General features: G+C 42.5%; 1 protein-coding gene across 1 annotated transcript; it reads left to right on the top strand.

Annotated features, from left to right (window-relative positions):
- Nucleotides 1–3,356: 3,356 nt before the first annotated feature.
- On the top strand, nucleotides 3,357–7,674 carry LOC124119392 (uncharacterized protein DDB_G0287625-like). The gene is made up of 2 exons (XM_046481884.2): nucleotides 3,357–4,080; nucleotides 4,669–7,674. Exons 1-2 carry the CDS (start codon nucleotides 3,474–3,476, stop codon nucleotides 7,455–7,457), a joined length of 3,396 nt encoding a protein of 1,131 aa, XP_046337840.1. The 5' UTR covers nucleotides 3,357–3,473; the 3' UTR covers nucleotides 7,458–7,674.
- Nucleotides 7,675–16,703: the final 9,029 nt, after the last annotated feature.

Below are 16,703 nucleotides of genomic sequence, written 5' to 3'. Positions count from 1 at the left end.
AATTTCATCATTGCACACACAGGACAACTTTATCACAGAACACACAGGACAACATCATCACAGCACAGGCAGGACAACATCATCACAGCACACGCAGGACAACTTTATCACAGCACACACAGGACAACATCATCACAGCACACGCACGACAACTTTATCACGGAACACATTGGACAACTTTATCACAGCACACACAGGACAACATCATCACAGCACACGCAGGACAACTTTATCACAGCACACACAGGACAACATCATCACGGCACACACAGGACAACTTTATCACAGCACACACATGACAACTTCATCACAGCACACACAGGACAACATCATCACAGCACACGCAGGACAACTTTATCACGGCACACACAGGACAACATCATCACAGCACACGCAGGACAACTTTATCACAGCACACACAGGACAACATCATCACAGCACACGCAGGACAACTTTATCACGGCACACACATGACAACTTCATCACAGCACACGCAGGACAACTTTATCACGGCACACACAGGACAACTTCATCACAGCACACACAGGACAATATCATCACAGCACACACAGGACAACTTCATCACAGCACGCACTGGACAACTTTATCACAGCACACACAGGACAACTTCAGCACTGCACACACAGGACAACTTCATCACAGTACACACAGGACAATTTCATCATTGCACACACAGGACAACTTTATCACAGAACACACAGGACAACTTTATCACAGCACACACAGGACAACTTTATCACGACACAAACAGGACAACTTCATCACGACACAAACAGGACAACTTCGTCACTGCACACACAGGACAACTTTATCACAGCACACACAGGACAACTTTATCACAGCACACACAGGACAACTTCATCACAGCACACACAGGACAACTTCATCACAGCACACACAGGACAACTTTATCCAAACACTGGACAACTTCACTGCAGGCACAATTTCATCACTGCACACGTTTGCCCTAAGAGGAGACCATCGGAATCAGGTGGTCAGGCTCGCTTACTTGGTTGATGCATGTCATCGTATACCAGATTAAGTGGATCGATGCTCATGATGTAAATCAGTGGATTGTCTGGTTCAGACCAGATTACTTACTGACCGCCGTCTTAGATCTGGAATATTACTGAGTTGGAGGTTAAAAGAAAACAAACATTTACAGTCAGTTCTTAATTACACAATGACCATAACCAATTCTTGGTAACACATCCGTTTGTCTTAACTAATGTGATGGTAGTCGACCTGAGGTACCGCTCCCGTCTATTCCATGGGCTATTTTAGCCTATGTGGAGCTTTCCACTAAAGTAATACAATAATCCTCCACAGTGTGGACACACTCTTCTCACTGTGGTGTGTGGGGGAGAGTTGGTTACACAGGCATATGGTACTGAGAGGCTAAGCCAGGTGGAATATCCCCCAGGATTCCTGGCACCAGCTAAAGCTACAGGACAACTGATGCTACTTCTGGTCTTTAACACGCTTTAATAGCATGTGCCATATTGCGTTTACACGTCCTTAAACTACACAAACATGATAACTTGACTTAACTTGGTGCGTCATTTCTGGGTGCGTCTACAAGCGTCCAACCAGCTGGTACGGGTTGTTGTGGCCTCCCCCGGTGGTTGTCAAATGATTTTCACTAAACATGAAATAGTTGGTTGAAAGTTTTCATCTTGTTTTTCGAGTCCTTTTAAAACTGTGCATTGTGAGAAGGTGGCAATCAGCTTATGATTTGTCCATAACAGCACGAAGCTGTTACCAGTTTAATTTGTCAAATAAAGTAATTAGTTTTGGTTTGCTCAAATTGTTTGTTTAAAGTTTAATATTTGGTGTTAACAAGCGTGACCATTTGCATCTTTCTGCTGTATTTTTTTTGGTTACTTTATGAACGAAAACTGCAGGATGACCGCCAAATAGCGCGATCTGTAACTCTGCTTTACACAGTTTCTACAAAGGTTCATTTGGACATAGCATTGTTAATATTAAGGTTTAGGGTTTTACTGTGCACTAGCTCCGATCGTAACTATCCATCAGTCCTACTGACATTACCATGCTCATAAGAATAACCTAAGAATATGTGGCAATTCTATTTACCTAAATGCGTGTCAGTTATTGAGGATAGCACTAATCAGAACCATTCTCATTTGTATTTCCCGAATAAGGTTAGCTTTGCAATGTATATGCACCTAAATATGGCAAGTATATCTACAAGTTGAATTCGGTTCAAATTCACCACTGTAACTGAAGATCCGGAGTAAAATAGGTATTCAGCAGCCCATGCTTGTCATAAAAGGCGACGATGCTTGTCGTAAAAGGCGACTAACGGGATCGGGTGGTCAGGCTTGCTGACTTGGTTGATGCTTGTCATCGTGTCCAAATTGCGTGGTGATGCTCATAATGTCAATCACTGGATTTCCTGGTCCAGACTCCATTATTTACAGACCGCTGTCATATAGAGTCCGGCGTTAAACAACAACATCTATTTGATCCCCCAAAAATCCAATTTTGTTTTTGAGAGCCTAAATATTCTTTCGGAAATATTCCGACAATAACAATTCGGTAGAGGTTCGAAGCGGTTGAGGCCTTGGAGAAATAGTGGAGTCCATCACCTAGCTCTGACAGTGCATATGTCAGCACACGTCTCCCCAGCTGCACCGTGCACATCACTATTTGTCTTTAAGGCGACCTCAAACGTCCACAGATATATATGTAGAAATTTTTGGCGTCTGCCTTTAATCTTCTTTCAGGTAAAATTTGCAGTGACAAAATGCTCTTGCGGTACTTTGTGAAGTGTTCGTTGCCACTAGAATGTGTCGGCTGGGCGCGAAGACCTGTGTGCCAACAGAACAGTAGAGCTATGTAGCAGAGGTCGGGTGGGTGGGGGCTAAACGGAGATTCCGAGGGCTGTGTGGGTATTAAAGGGCAGGTGTGAACTGGCAGGGTAAACACTATTTTCGGCATTATCCTCGAGGTGGCAACCGGCTCTTTTTTAAACACATATTTTTTTAATTACGGGTAGGTGTCAATAGTTCATTGTATCAAATTGTCTTCTTAATATTATTTAAAGTCAAAATATTCGGCATTTATGCATGGTTCTGTCAAACTTGACGCCTTAAAGACATTTTCTATTAAACGTATTACCATGCCAAACACCGCCTCAGCTTATCATTGCCTACTAGCTTACTAGTCTACTGCCTTTATACACTCGGTATAGTCAGCTCCACTGTGCGTTGCTACGTGGTGTCACGTCTGGGTTTTGAATGTTAATGAGAGAAACTGCCCAGAATCTTAATTGCGTTCCTCTTTTGTTTCGGTGCTCCTAATCCTGTGGAGACGACCCCTCTGCATGCTGTTTTTTCTTTCCCAGGCCGCTCACAAGTTATGTGCACTAGGAGTGCTAACGAACCTTTAAAACCAACCTTCACTTCCTTGCCCATCAGACTTTGAGAATGACGTCTAGAAGAGAAGATAGTTTCAAAGCGAGCGTCTTTGCTGTTTGTGTGGCTTTTGCAGCTGCATCTGTCATTAATTTCCAAATTGATGACTTTGCAAAGCACAGCAACATCGATACCAATCGAGTGTTCCCCCGTTCCAAAGCAAGTAACGAGCGGACCGTGTGGCTGTTCTCCGGGGAGTGTATCTCCATCGGGATATGTTTGCCAGAGGAGGACACGCTCACCGTCAGCAACGTCAAGTTCTCAAACGACGGCGAGTCGGACATTGTCGCTGTAGACATCGACGAGAACATCATTAGCAGCTTTAACTCGTCCTATGAGACCTCCTTCGGGAGCTACTGGAATATATTCGCCGATACAGGCCCCATCGGTCTTCCTGTGAGTCTGGCTGCAGGAAGCCACGTCCTAACATTGACCGTTGTGGAGGCGGATGATTATGGCGTCGAACTGGACGAGATTTCGTTGGTCTTTGGTGGGAAATACAGGCTGGCTGACATATTGTGCCCCGGAAACGGTGTGTCGAAATGCTACACCAGAAGCTTACAAAGGTCATCCATTACAAACGGCTACTCCAACGGTGGACAGGGAGAGAGTGAGAATGGTATGAATCGCTCCTTAAATATGTCACTCTATACACATGCATACACGAGGTTTCGGTGTGGCAAGCCTTGGTTTTACTCCCTAAGCTTAGATTGATCCTAAGATTATCACATACATGCTGTCCAGAAACCAGGTTTCAATGTGGCAGTCCTGGTTTTACTCACTCGAATATTGATCACAAGCTAGCCAGAAACCATAGCTGCAAATGCATACGAACACTGTTGATAGTTAACAATATCTTCTTTAATATTTTGCCTTTTACGCCCAATGGAATGGTTTCTTCGGATAATCGAGACTGCAAGTTCTCTGGCGTTGATGTTTTATATTCACGTTTTATATTTGTAGATGTTAATAGTAGGACTTGTAGATTCTGAGTAGATGATGATCATGGTGATATGAGCGATCAATATGCTATGAATGGCCGAAGGGAATAATTCCCTGTGGTACTGGTAAGAGGAAGGGGGTGTACGTAGAGAGTGAATCATGGGAATACTGTTGGGTGGAAGGACATGAATGCATACAGATTCATCCTAGTTTACATGAATGAAATATATGTTGACACCAAGGGTTTTTCTTGTTTATTATACAGAATATACCACAACTTCAACGCACCAAGACTGCAAGAACAGCAGCTGTGACGCTATTGACTCAACTACCAACACCAACAACGGGAACGACAATAACAGTGGTATCTGCACCGGCTTCGACTGTAATGACAAGAACGGTGACGACAATGGAAGCAACTGTGAGGAAAGTGGCTGCGATAAGAAAGACGAGGACTATCCCGATACCAACGGAAGTGTAGGTAGCGACCGAGGAAGTACAGGCAGAAGTTACGACAACAGTCAACTCAGCGGCAGCAATAACACTGAAAGTGGAAACGTGGACTCGACAAACAATAACCGTGGCAATGAATGCAAAGGGTATGACTGTAACAGCGGATCAAATACTAACGGAAACCCACACGGACATACGAAACATAACGATGGTAATGCAGATGGTGGTAATACAGACCAACAGCGAGGGGGCAACAGCAAAAGAATCAATGGCAGCAATGAAGGTGATAGCGGGATGAGTGGGTCTGTCTGTGGTGGGTCTGTCTGTGGCGGAGGAAGCAATGGTGACGGTGCTGGAAACTGCCACGGCAACGAATGTAACAACAGTGACATAAAAACTGAAAACTGTGACGGTTCCGAGTGTAATGATAAAAACGATGACGGTGATAGTGGCTCCGGAAACAGTACCAATGGAATTATAAACAACCTTGTCAACACCAAGAATAGTGGTAGCGACCAACGTACTGGAGACAGTGAAGGCATTAGCAACAATCGCAACAAGAATAATGGTTATATCAGGAACAGGGGTAGCAATACAAATAATATCAATAATAATAGAAACATAAGTAACAACACTGATAAGGATATAGGCACAGGAAACAATGGTAACGATAGAAATATTGGAAACAATGAAGATGAAAACGATGATAACAGAGGTACTGGAAACAATTATAAAAACACAGAGACTGGAAAGAATGGTAGAAATAGAGGTACTGAAAACAATAATAATGAAAGAGGCACTGGAAACAATGGTAACAATAGAAGAACTGAAAACAATGATAAAAATATAGGTGCTGGAAACAATGACAACAATGGAGGTACTGAAAACAATGATAACAATAGGGCCACCGGAAACAATGATAACAATAGAGGTACTGAAAACAATGATAACAATAGGGCCACCGGAAACAATGATAACAATAGAGGTACTGGAAACAATGATCATAAAAGAGGCACTGGAAACAATGATATTGAAAGAGGCACTGGAAACAATGGTACCAACAGAATAATGGGAAACTATGAAAACAATGGAGATACTGGAAACAATAGTAAGGGTAAAGATACTGGAAACAATGGTTACGATGCATCAAGCTCTACTGATGGTGGTGATGGTACTGCACGGAAGGATGGAAACACCATTCACAACATAGGCTCCCCCGACGCACCGACTTCTGGTACTGTAGGCAGCAGGAACACAAGTAACTATGACGAATCCTACCTGTTTGAGTGTCCCCGGAGAGAGATCATTACAATGATTCGCTACAACCAGGTACAGTGCTCAAATGGCATGGCACGCTTTGATATCTTTACCAGTGAGGTGACAGAAATCATCATGTCTATCTGGAAGTCGTCCAAAGACCAACATACACACCGATCGAGGCGGAGTGCCTCTGTGGGAGATACGAAAGACCCAAGCAACCAGATAGAAGTGTACCCAATGTGGGAATCTGGTGAGAGAGAAGGCAGCTGCGAAAAAATTGACAATGTACTGGATGAGGATGTCATTGTCATAAATGGCACCGAAAAGAACAAAATGTTCCCAGTGATTGTGGACCCCGCTAACACCAAATATCTCACCCTTGCTTTTAACGTGAACTCCACCATGCAGGAGACCATCTTTGGCAGAAGTATTAGCAGCATCTTCACTGTAGGCATCCGCTGCATGGATCAGCCCACCTACATATCTGCGCGGTTTACAGACCCTGAGAACAACAAAAGTGCTGTCCTTTATCCAAAACGATTCACCAGATCTCTCATCTGGCAGACCTGGACCTTCCCCTTTCTTACCGCAGGAAGTGGAAACTTTGAAATGACATTGAATTTCACAAATGCGTCTGAGCCATTCGGCCTACATTTCCTTAGATTTGACCTTCAGAAAACATTTGGACCTCTTCTGCCATGGGCGTTTATCAACCCGACATTTGGATTTGGTGTCAAAATTGTAAACTTGGCTAAATCTGACACTACAAGCTTAGACGGAGTTGAAGTGGGTAAAGGCCCGAAGATGAGAGTCCGTATGCGTGGATCAGGCAGCGGAAGGCAGATGACGTCTTTGATCCTGTCTAGCACAGAGGATGGAGATACACAGATGCTTCCTAAGTTCATCTTCAACCAGAACGGAAGTGCCCTCTTCTATCCTGATCAGTCTCCTGACGCCCAGCCAGTGTTTGTGATGGGCAATGACGACTCGAACGGCTTAGCCCCATCACCTGTCATGGACATTTCGAGGGTAGATATAACTTCTAACAACTCAGCATATGAGCTGAACATTATGACCAGGTCCTTCAGACGCGCAACTGTCCTGGTGTCTATTGAAGGCAATAAAACTACTGTCAACCTGAAGGCCTCGCCCTCCATCGCCGACCAGCACTCCCCGCTCTGCTCCCTGATTCTGCCGTGCTGGGGTGTAGGTTATGGGAAGACTGCCATCATATCGGCTGATGGGACACAGACCATATCCATGCTATCTCCTTGGAGGTCTTTTATGGGCCATAGCATTGAAATGCAACGCTCGCCAAACGTCACTGATGACCAGTCTTAGCCCTCCGAGATGTTACGTAGAAAGTCAAGTTTCTTGTGCAGTTATAACTACTACCTTTGAACATTCTCTAACGGCAGCAAAACTGCACATGAATCTTTCTTTTCTGATACTATAAAATTTGCAGCATTATAGCCATGGATAGCCACTCAAAGAGCAGCTAATATTTATATGGACACACAACAGTAATAAAGTGCTAGTAAAAATAATTCCAACTTCATTTGTGTCATATGTTATTTGTTTTGCAAAAGACATTGACCTGTGTTCGAGAAATGTTATAAAAAATAATTATGTACTTATATATTATACTAATTATCCTTAACTTACCGTTGTCGTTAATGTCATCGTGATTTCGATATTCTGTAATTATTCCCAGCTTCAGACCTGACTGGTTCTGAGCCGCACCTTGCTATACTTGTTCTGTATTTGATTTTTCTTTCTTTTGCATTTTCCGATAGTACAATATTTTGTGTACCTACCTTATTATTTTACTTAAGCAAACTATGTTCTAATGAATTCTGTCTCGGTCGGCTTTCTTACCAAATTCAGCTGAATCCACCTTTCACTATCTTCCATTGGTTCAGTAAATTTCTACAGATTTGTTTCCCCTCGAAGAGAAATAGGCGGGAGATGGTGCCTGGTATTGGTAATCAGAAATAAGGCTGTGCGTCATTCTTCATTGGTAAAGTGCATTGGATTCCCCAGAAATAATATATTCGTTATTTTCGTTTTACATTTTGCACTCCATGAAATGTTAATGGTTCTTTCGACCAGCGTAGAGGTATATGTGGTATAGTTGTACAGAATTTCTCTTTCATCCAATCCATACGGCAATAGTTTTTATCACAGTTGATATGTAAATATCAGCGTACTGGAAAATAACATTGTGTACACCCGTAATGTCAATACCAATAATACATGGATTGGATTTTAGTGCAAGACCTAATAACTCCACACATGTAACAAATCCGCGTTCTAAAGGTAAACAAATCTAACAAAGAACCAGAAATGACAGTAGCACTACGTCTTTTGAATATCAAGTACATGAAATAATTTCATATGAAAATGGACGATATTAGATGTGACAAAGAAAAACGTTCATTCTTCAGTTACAAATATATTCTCTGCAAAAAAACAACCACAAAAATGATTTTAGATATCAACAGATGGTAATCGATTGTTCAAAGTTGGCACATTATCATTGACCCAGGTTCCATATGGCACACATATGGAGCAGTACATGTTCGAGGTGAAGGTCATCTGTTCTCAATCTCGTGTATGGCCACCGTCAGAGTCCAAAACTGACTGGCATCGTCGTCCCATGGAAGCAGTCAGATCCCGAATTGTGGCCTGGGGCCTGCAGTGCTTGTGCCAACTGTGGGGGGTTCTGTGCTTGTTGCTGACATGCTCGCAGTCGTTGATCCAGTGCATCCTATACTCAATAACAAAAGTTCCTGTGACACCAATATTTTAGTGTATTTTTCAAACAAGTAAAGTTTGGTTTTCAATATTTTAGTACATGTATGGAATCAAGTCACAAAAACGCAACTGCTACAAAAAAACAACATGCATTCCATGCAAAAGTTGACTTTTATGCAAGCCCCATGCATTTCACTACCCAAGAATGGGTACAAAAACATGTGCGTTAACGGGATTCCATATGCATTGTTTAGCATCGTGCTGACAACCACTCAGAAAAATAACAAAATTACGCAATTATTCAACATTACGAAATGCCACGCCTGTCCGAAAATGAGCGTCTGCGAGCCATTGGTATGCTTTCACAGAAACACCATTTGGTGTTTATGGCAACGTTGGCAACAAACGAATGCAGTCAGAGACCATCCTCGGAGTGGCAGTCCTCGCGTAACCAATAATCGACAAGACAACTGGATTCGAACATCACACCTACAAAATCGATTCCAGCCAGCAACAGTGACTGCAAGAAGCATCCCTGGCCTTCGACGAATATCACAAACCGTAATTCGTCGCCTCAGATGTGCAGGGATTGTCGCCAGAAGACCCGCCATACGTCCCATTTTGACACGACCACCGTCAAGCACGTCTACAGTTGTGCAGACAGCGTCTACGCTGGACGGCCATGCAGTGGGGACAAGTTCTATTCACTGACGAGTCTCGTTTTCACCTCAGCCACAGCGATGGACGGATTCGAATGTACCGACGTCGAGGTGAACGTTACGTCAATCATTGTGTCATGGAAGAAGATCGGTTCAGGGGCGGCAGCGTTATGGTATGGGGTTGGATTACAGCAAGACAGAGGACCCGTTTGATAGTGGTAGAGGGAAATCTCAATCGACAGCGCTACCGCGACGAGATCATCGGCCCTGTTGTTCTGCCGTTTTTGCGTCGTCATGGCCCAGGCATTACCTTTCAACATGACAACGTCCGGCCTCATATTGCTCGCTTGTTCAGGATTCTCTTTAACAAAACAACGTGAATGTCATCCCCTGGCCGGCTCGCTCCCCTGATCTCTCACCAATCGGGCACATGTGGGATGAGATGGATCGGCGCCTTCGGCGTCAACCACGTGTTCCACAGACACTCCGTGGGCTTCGAAACAAGCTCCAGCAGATATGGACAGATATTCCACAGGACTATGTGCGACGCCTGGTCCATTCCATGAGACGAAGATGTGTTGCTTGCATCGCAACCAGAGGTGGACACACACGCTATTGATTTGTAAATTGACATTTTGGCATGTTCATGTTCATCACGCATTTTCTGAAGTCAGTATGGCAAATTAAACCATTTGAACACTTACAGGAGTCTTTTATCTGTTGCAAACAGAAATTGTTTCAGATTTGCTAAAAAACATAACTTTGCATTAAATCTTATTCAATGTCACAGGAACTTTTGTTGTTCAGTATATAAACGTTCGATTGGGTTTAAATCTGGAGACCTGGAGGGCCATGGTAGGACCTGGATTTTGTGATTCCTGAAAAAAGCTGTTGTCAGTCTTGCCGTGTGAGGTCGGGCGTCGTCTTGTTGGAAAATGACGTTCGCTTGTTGCATAATGTGTGGCCGAAGAATCTTATCCGTGTAACGTAGTGCCATTGCACCAGATCTGTTCTACCTGTGAAGGAGATGGCTGCCCACATCATCACGTTACGACCACCAAATCTGTCCACTTACTATATCCAATTTCGTGCATACGTTCCCTGTGACGCCTACCATCCGCACGGCGAAGCATAAAACGTGACTCGTCACTAGACCAAACTTGTCTCCATCGCAGTTGTGGCGATACTCTGTGCCCTTGACACCATTGACGTCGCAGGCCCGTCAATATAACTCCTGGAACTGGTCGTCTAGCGTGAATATCTTCAGCGCGGATACGCTCCTCGCTGTCTGGGGTGATATCCTGGAACTGCCGTAGTTGTAGACGTGGCCGTGGTGGTTCTTTCACGTACGTGACGTAGCCGTATGAATCTGTCCTGTGCTCTAGTAGGTTCTGGAAAGGTCACGTGTTGTCCCGTGTGTCTGATAACGGTTCCATAGTCTTGTAATGGTGCTTGGTGCTACTTGGAAAACATGGTTACAGCTGAAGATGATTCTCCTGTTTTCAGTCGGCCGATGGCGTTGTTGTGTCGTGGCATGTTTTCGCTGTTAGACTGAGATGGCATGCAAATGAAAGTTTTTATAGCCCAAAAGGTGATGTTGCACGTGTATGTCATGTTGGTGTGTTTCGGCGCCAGGCTCTCACGTGGTTGTGTTTTTGTGCATTTTTTCCATCTTTTCATCTCATGTCTGCAGTACCTCATTCTTTCCAAACAAAGCAATCCCGTTTCGATTTTTGGCTGAGTATATATGGACCAAATAAAGAATCGCCAGGTTTTTTATTTACAACTGGAACAATTACAAGGATTGATTGTTAGAGGAGGGGGCGGGAATGTAATACATAACTATCTTATGGTTACATGTTATTTAATGCAAAGAAATAATCTTGTGGCTGATAGGAAAATACAAAATTAAAACTAGAAAAACAACAGTACACATGGCGGGAAAATGTTCCTGTAGTATTCATGTAGTAAAGCAAAGAAACTTCGGTTATTTTCTCGTCTCTGGGGAAGTTATGTCCCTTGTTAAGTGCACATAGTAAAAGTTTCAGATCAGGCCATTCTATTACTCCTATAGAGCTGGCACTTCATCCAATAAAACGTAGAACATGAATTTCAATTCTTCCTCATGGTATTACGGTGGCTATGTACAACTTGTAAAGGATACAATACATGAAACTATATCAGAATATCTTATCTCTGGGTTTGATCGCAACTCAGAAAAAGACAGAACTATCAGACGATATTTTGTGTTGATACATTAAATAAAAATAAGAAGTAAAACAAACGGACCAGAAATTTGCGAAGAGCCACAAGCCGCATTCCCTGGTTTAAATAATGATGGTTAAAGTAATTTGTGTTGACAAAAGAAGACCTCGAAATCTTTAGAACAGAAAAAAATAATGGGATTTTTTAAAGTAAATCCAGGTGGTATGAAAAAGGTGAAATGAAAATACTGAATACTTTATGAGAAGAAAAATTATACAAATTAAACTATGAGAGAAATTGTTAAAGATAATATTGTCTTGACAACAAAAGAAGACATATCAAAAGAATACTCTTCTTTTTATGAAAATCTGTAAACAGGGAAAGACTATTCAGCTTTTTAAAAATATAGATGTCAAAACTGATAGAAGGGAATTTTATAAAAGTTTACTTACTCCAGCCGAGTTTTACCCAAGCGTTAAAAAACATAACAAATGGAAAAAAGCCGCGACTGAGATGGGCTTTCGGGAAAATTTGAAAAAGGATTCAGGAAAGATACAGGTATTTTCCTGTGGAGATCAAACACACATTGGAAGTTATTTTCATATGAGACTGTTGTCGGACTTTTTAAACAATAATATTTCCACTACATGTTAAAAACATATCTGGCGCATTATGTCTCTTAAATGTTGATTGTGTGTAGTCCTATCAGGGACTCTCGCCTCACGACTAAAACACGCCCTTAGTCACAGGTATAATTAGTGAAACACAATATAGCCGGGGTTTTACATTGACTTACAAATGTGGGGCCCTAGGGACCCAAATAATTAGTTTAAAGGATCCTTTCAGGCAATATGAGGGTCCTGTAAAGTAATGAAATGGTAAAGTGTACAGTACATTTTGATAATTACTTTTGAGTCTGAAATGAATCAATGACAGATGTCATAAAATAGCATGCATCCATAATTGCTCTTGATACGCTGTAGGCACAATGAACATTACCGTGCGTCCCTCATGACGCATTATAGCTAAAATGGATAGAATTATCATTAAACCGCCCGCATGTTATCAGAAATGAGCAGACCTCTGTAACTTGATAATGCCCTCATATTGCTTGACGACAGGCCATTATCACGCCCGTCGTTAGGTGACGTCACGTTCAATAGTGACGTCTTCTGGTTTGTTCTATGACGTTTCCATATTTGTAAAAGTGGGTCAGTAACAATCGTGTTGATTGCAGTAAATGTTTCAAAACAGATATTGTTGTTTCTTTTTATTTGATAACAAATTCCATCCATTTTAGCTATAATAACGGTAACGTTATTTTTCAGGGCATTATCATTTGCAGAAGCCCTCGGTCTTTTCAACTGCACTCCTTCGTCTGGCAGTAAGTGGAAGACCTCGGACTTCTGCAAATGATAATGCCCTGAAACATAGCGTTACCATTATAGTATATTTATTTCTGCGTCCATTCTCTACATTTGTGAGAACTGGACGCACATTTGCGTATTTACGGGTGTTTACAGCTCATTTTCAGTTATTTTTATATATTAAATAGTTATTTTCTCTACAGGCATTATGTGTATACTATAATGGTAACGCTATGTTTCAGGGCATTATCATTTGCAGAAGCCCGAGGTCTTCCACTTACTGCCAGACGAAGGAGTGCAGTTGAAAAGACCGAGGGCTTCTGCAAATGATAATGCCCTGAAAAATAGCGTTACCGTTATTATAGCTAAAAAGGGATGGAATTTGTTATCAGATAAAAAGAAACAACAGTATCGGTTTGGAAATATACTGCAATCAACACAAATGTCACTGACCCACTTTTACAAATATGAAAACGTCATAGAACAAACCAGATGACGTCACTATTAAAGGTGACGTCACCTATCCCTATCCTGTAACGTCACCTAACAACGGGCGTGATAATGGCCCGGCGTCAAGCAATATATATAGAATACTAAACGAGCTCCCGTGTAATACCAATTTTATGAAACGAGTGAATAGTTCTAGTATCTGACGAGCGAAAGCGAGTCAGATACCACAACTATTCACGAGTTTCATAAAATTGGTTTTACACGGGAGCGAGTTAAGTATTTTATTTATTACTGGCCATTTATAACGTTTTTAGAATTATACTGTTGAGTGTGAATAGGCTGACACCTACACGATCCACGGCATAATCCAACTTAGTTTAACACAGTAATACTTCAAACACGTCAAAAGTTGAAACGTATGAATTTAATACCATACAACGGTCCACCTTTAGATTTCAGGCGTCCGTTCCACAAAATTAACGACTGTCGTTGCGCTACAGTACGATCGCCTTGTGGAACGGGGCCTTGCACCTCAAAGTTTACAATCACGTCACAGTACCCGATGACGTAATTTGTGGAATTTTGTTGCAAGATCCATCGGCGAAACAAAGCCATGTGACGTCAGCCTAGCAACAAGGTTGCTGGGGTCATCGAGTGTGCATAAACTCCTCTCAGTGATCTATCATCTCCACCCGCAATGTCGTTGAATAAGCCAAGGGATGTCGTGAGCTTTCAATATTTCTTCGTAAAACGTGTTCCGAGAGTACATAAGCACGCGTTTTGGTATTACACAATGTGTAATACAGCTGTATGTTTATTAAACGGGTGATCTCTTCACGGGCAAGTAATAAAATTAATTTGAAGGGTCCTTGCAGGCAGTATGAGGGTCCTGAAAAGTAATGAAATGGTTTAGTGTACTGTACGTTTAGATACTTACTGCGAGCCTGGAATGAATCGTGGACAGTGATCTTTATTGCTTGGTGGATGAAATAACAGAGACACGCTCTTGACCATCTTCCCGAGCCAGGCTTGGTTAGTTGGTTTGTTGTTTAACGCCGCAGTCAGCAATACTCCAGCTATATGACGGCGGTCTGTAAATAATCGAGTCTGGACCAGACAATCCAGTGATTGAACTCATGAGCATCGATCCACGCAATTGGGATCGATGACATGCTTCAACCAAGTCAGCGAGCCTGACCACCCGATCCCGTCAGTCGCCTCTTACGACAAGCACATCCCGAGGCAAGGGAGTAACTGACTGTAAAAGTCCGGTTTCCACCCTTGAAGAACTAGTCTGGAATTATGGAGTTATATTTTGCCTAGACTAACGAGCCTACGCATAGTCCAATCAAAATCTGGTAACACAATCGACATCCGGTAAGGATTTGCAAAGCATGCGTACCTCCAACTCCAAATTAATTTATGTTTTTAATGAAGGTGCTCACGTGATTTGATGCACTAGTAAGATGCGAAGTAAGACAAGTTATGTTAGTTTTATCACAATTTAGATTTTGATCATAGATCCGATTGTCTTGACTGAACGCCGCCATTTTGTTTGAAGAAATGCATGTAATATGAGAGGTGGAGTCTGATTTGTCAATAGGAGGGACATAACTCGTAATAGACACTGGTGGCGCTACGATCGAGCCCAGAAATTCCAGCCTTGTTCTGCAAGGGTTGAAACTGGACTTTTTTTAACTCCCTTGTCTTCATATGATGTAGGTACAACTCGTTTTCACACGACATATTTGTTGCCATTTCGTAGCAGATGTAAGTAATAACCATGTGAAATCGACAACCATTCACACGTCAGTCATGTTTCAAAATACTAAAATGTTGGCCGACATATTGATGAAAATAGAGTCCTCCTCTTTGTAGTAAGATCCCATTAACTTATGCCTGTAAACACAAATCTACGTTTATCGCGTAAAGTCAACTTTCAACTTTGGCCTTATATTTAGAAGCTGGATAAAACTTTTTCAGCAATATGCCAAACATATTGCTGAGGTATCAACTATCCATCAATTATGCTCAACTGCCAGTTAAGTGCTGGCAGTTTTATCTGGGTATAAATTGCCAATATATCTTATCAAATAACACATTAAAGTTGGACATGTGTGAAATATAGTTCAAATCAATTGATTTGAAAATGTTTCAGGACAACAACCGTAGATATCCTGAAGCTATATATACTCACACGCAAAAGAATCGCAAGTCGAGTATGCAGTATACATGTTATTTATTTTCAACAGTAAAGACAAGAAATACTAATAGGGCAAGATTGACAAAACATTTGACTGAAGACAGATGACATAATTGTTTTTTTCAAATGTTAAGGGCTTACACAGTTTCGGGTCAATACCCAAAATGTGAGTCAATACCTGGTGTGACCCCATTAGCATTGATCACTGCCACACATCTCCTGTACATTGAGTGGATCAGACGATTTGTGAAGGCCCTAGGGATCCTCCTGCACACATCCAGAGCAGCTGTGCGTAGTTCATCGGCAGTTGTAGGGACTGGGCGCACAATGTGCAGACGCCTTTGAATCTCATCCAACAAGTGTTCGATGGGGTTCAGATCAGGGCTGAAGGCTTGCCACGGTAGAACACGGGTGTTGTGTTGTTGCAGAAAGGCCATGGTAGCTCTGGCAACATGGGGACGAGCGTTGTCCTGCTGGAAAATGTGTTGTTGATGTTGTGCAAAAAATGGAACAACGTGGGGCTGATCATTTGGTCGATATACCGCTGAGCAGTGACGCCGTGTCCCCGACCTTGACAAACATTCAGAAAGCACATGGGTCCAAGTCTCGCATTAAGTCCAATCCCTGCCCAAATCATGACGCTAGGTCCACCCCATGGATCCCTTTCCGCAACGTTTCTGTCAGCGAAACGATCACCTCGACGCCGCCAAATTCTGACTCTTCCGTCTGCATGGGAGACACAAAAGCGACTTTCATCAGAGAGGATGACACGCCTCCACTCACGATGACGCCAATTGCGATGACCCTGTGCCCACTGAAGTCGTGCTTGTCGATGCCGTGGTTGGAGAACAGGACAGCGTGCTGGTCGGCGACATCTGAGGTTGTTTGAACGGAGACGTCGGATCACAGTGTCCCAGCTTATGTGTCGATTATGTGTTCCTATGGT

The sequence above is a fragment of the Haliotis rufescens genome, unplaced genomic scaffold (genome assembly GCF_023055435.1).
Source record: "Haliotis rufescens isolate VD_foot unplaced genomic scaffold, xgHalRufe1.0.p SCAF_28, whole genome shotgun sequence".
Classification (NCBI taxonomy): Eukaryota; Metazoa; Mollusca; class Gastropoda; order Lepetellida; family Haliotidae; genus Haliotis; species Haliotis rufescens.
This window is presented reverse-complemented; position numbering and strand designations above follow the sequence as displayed.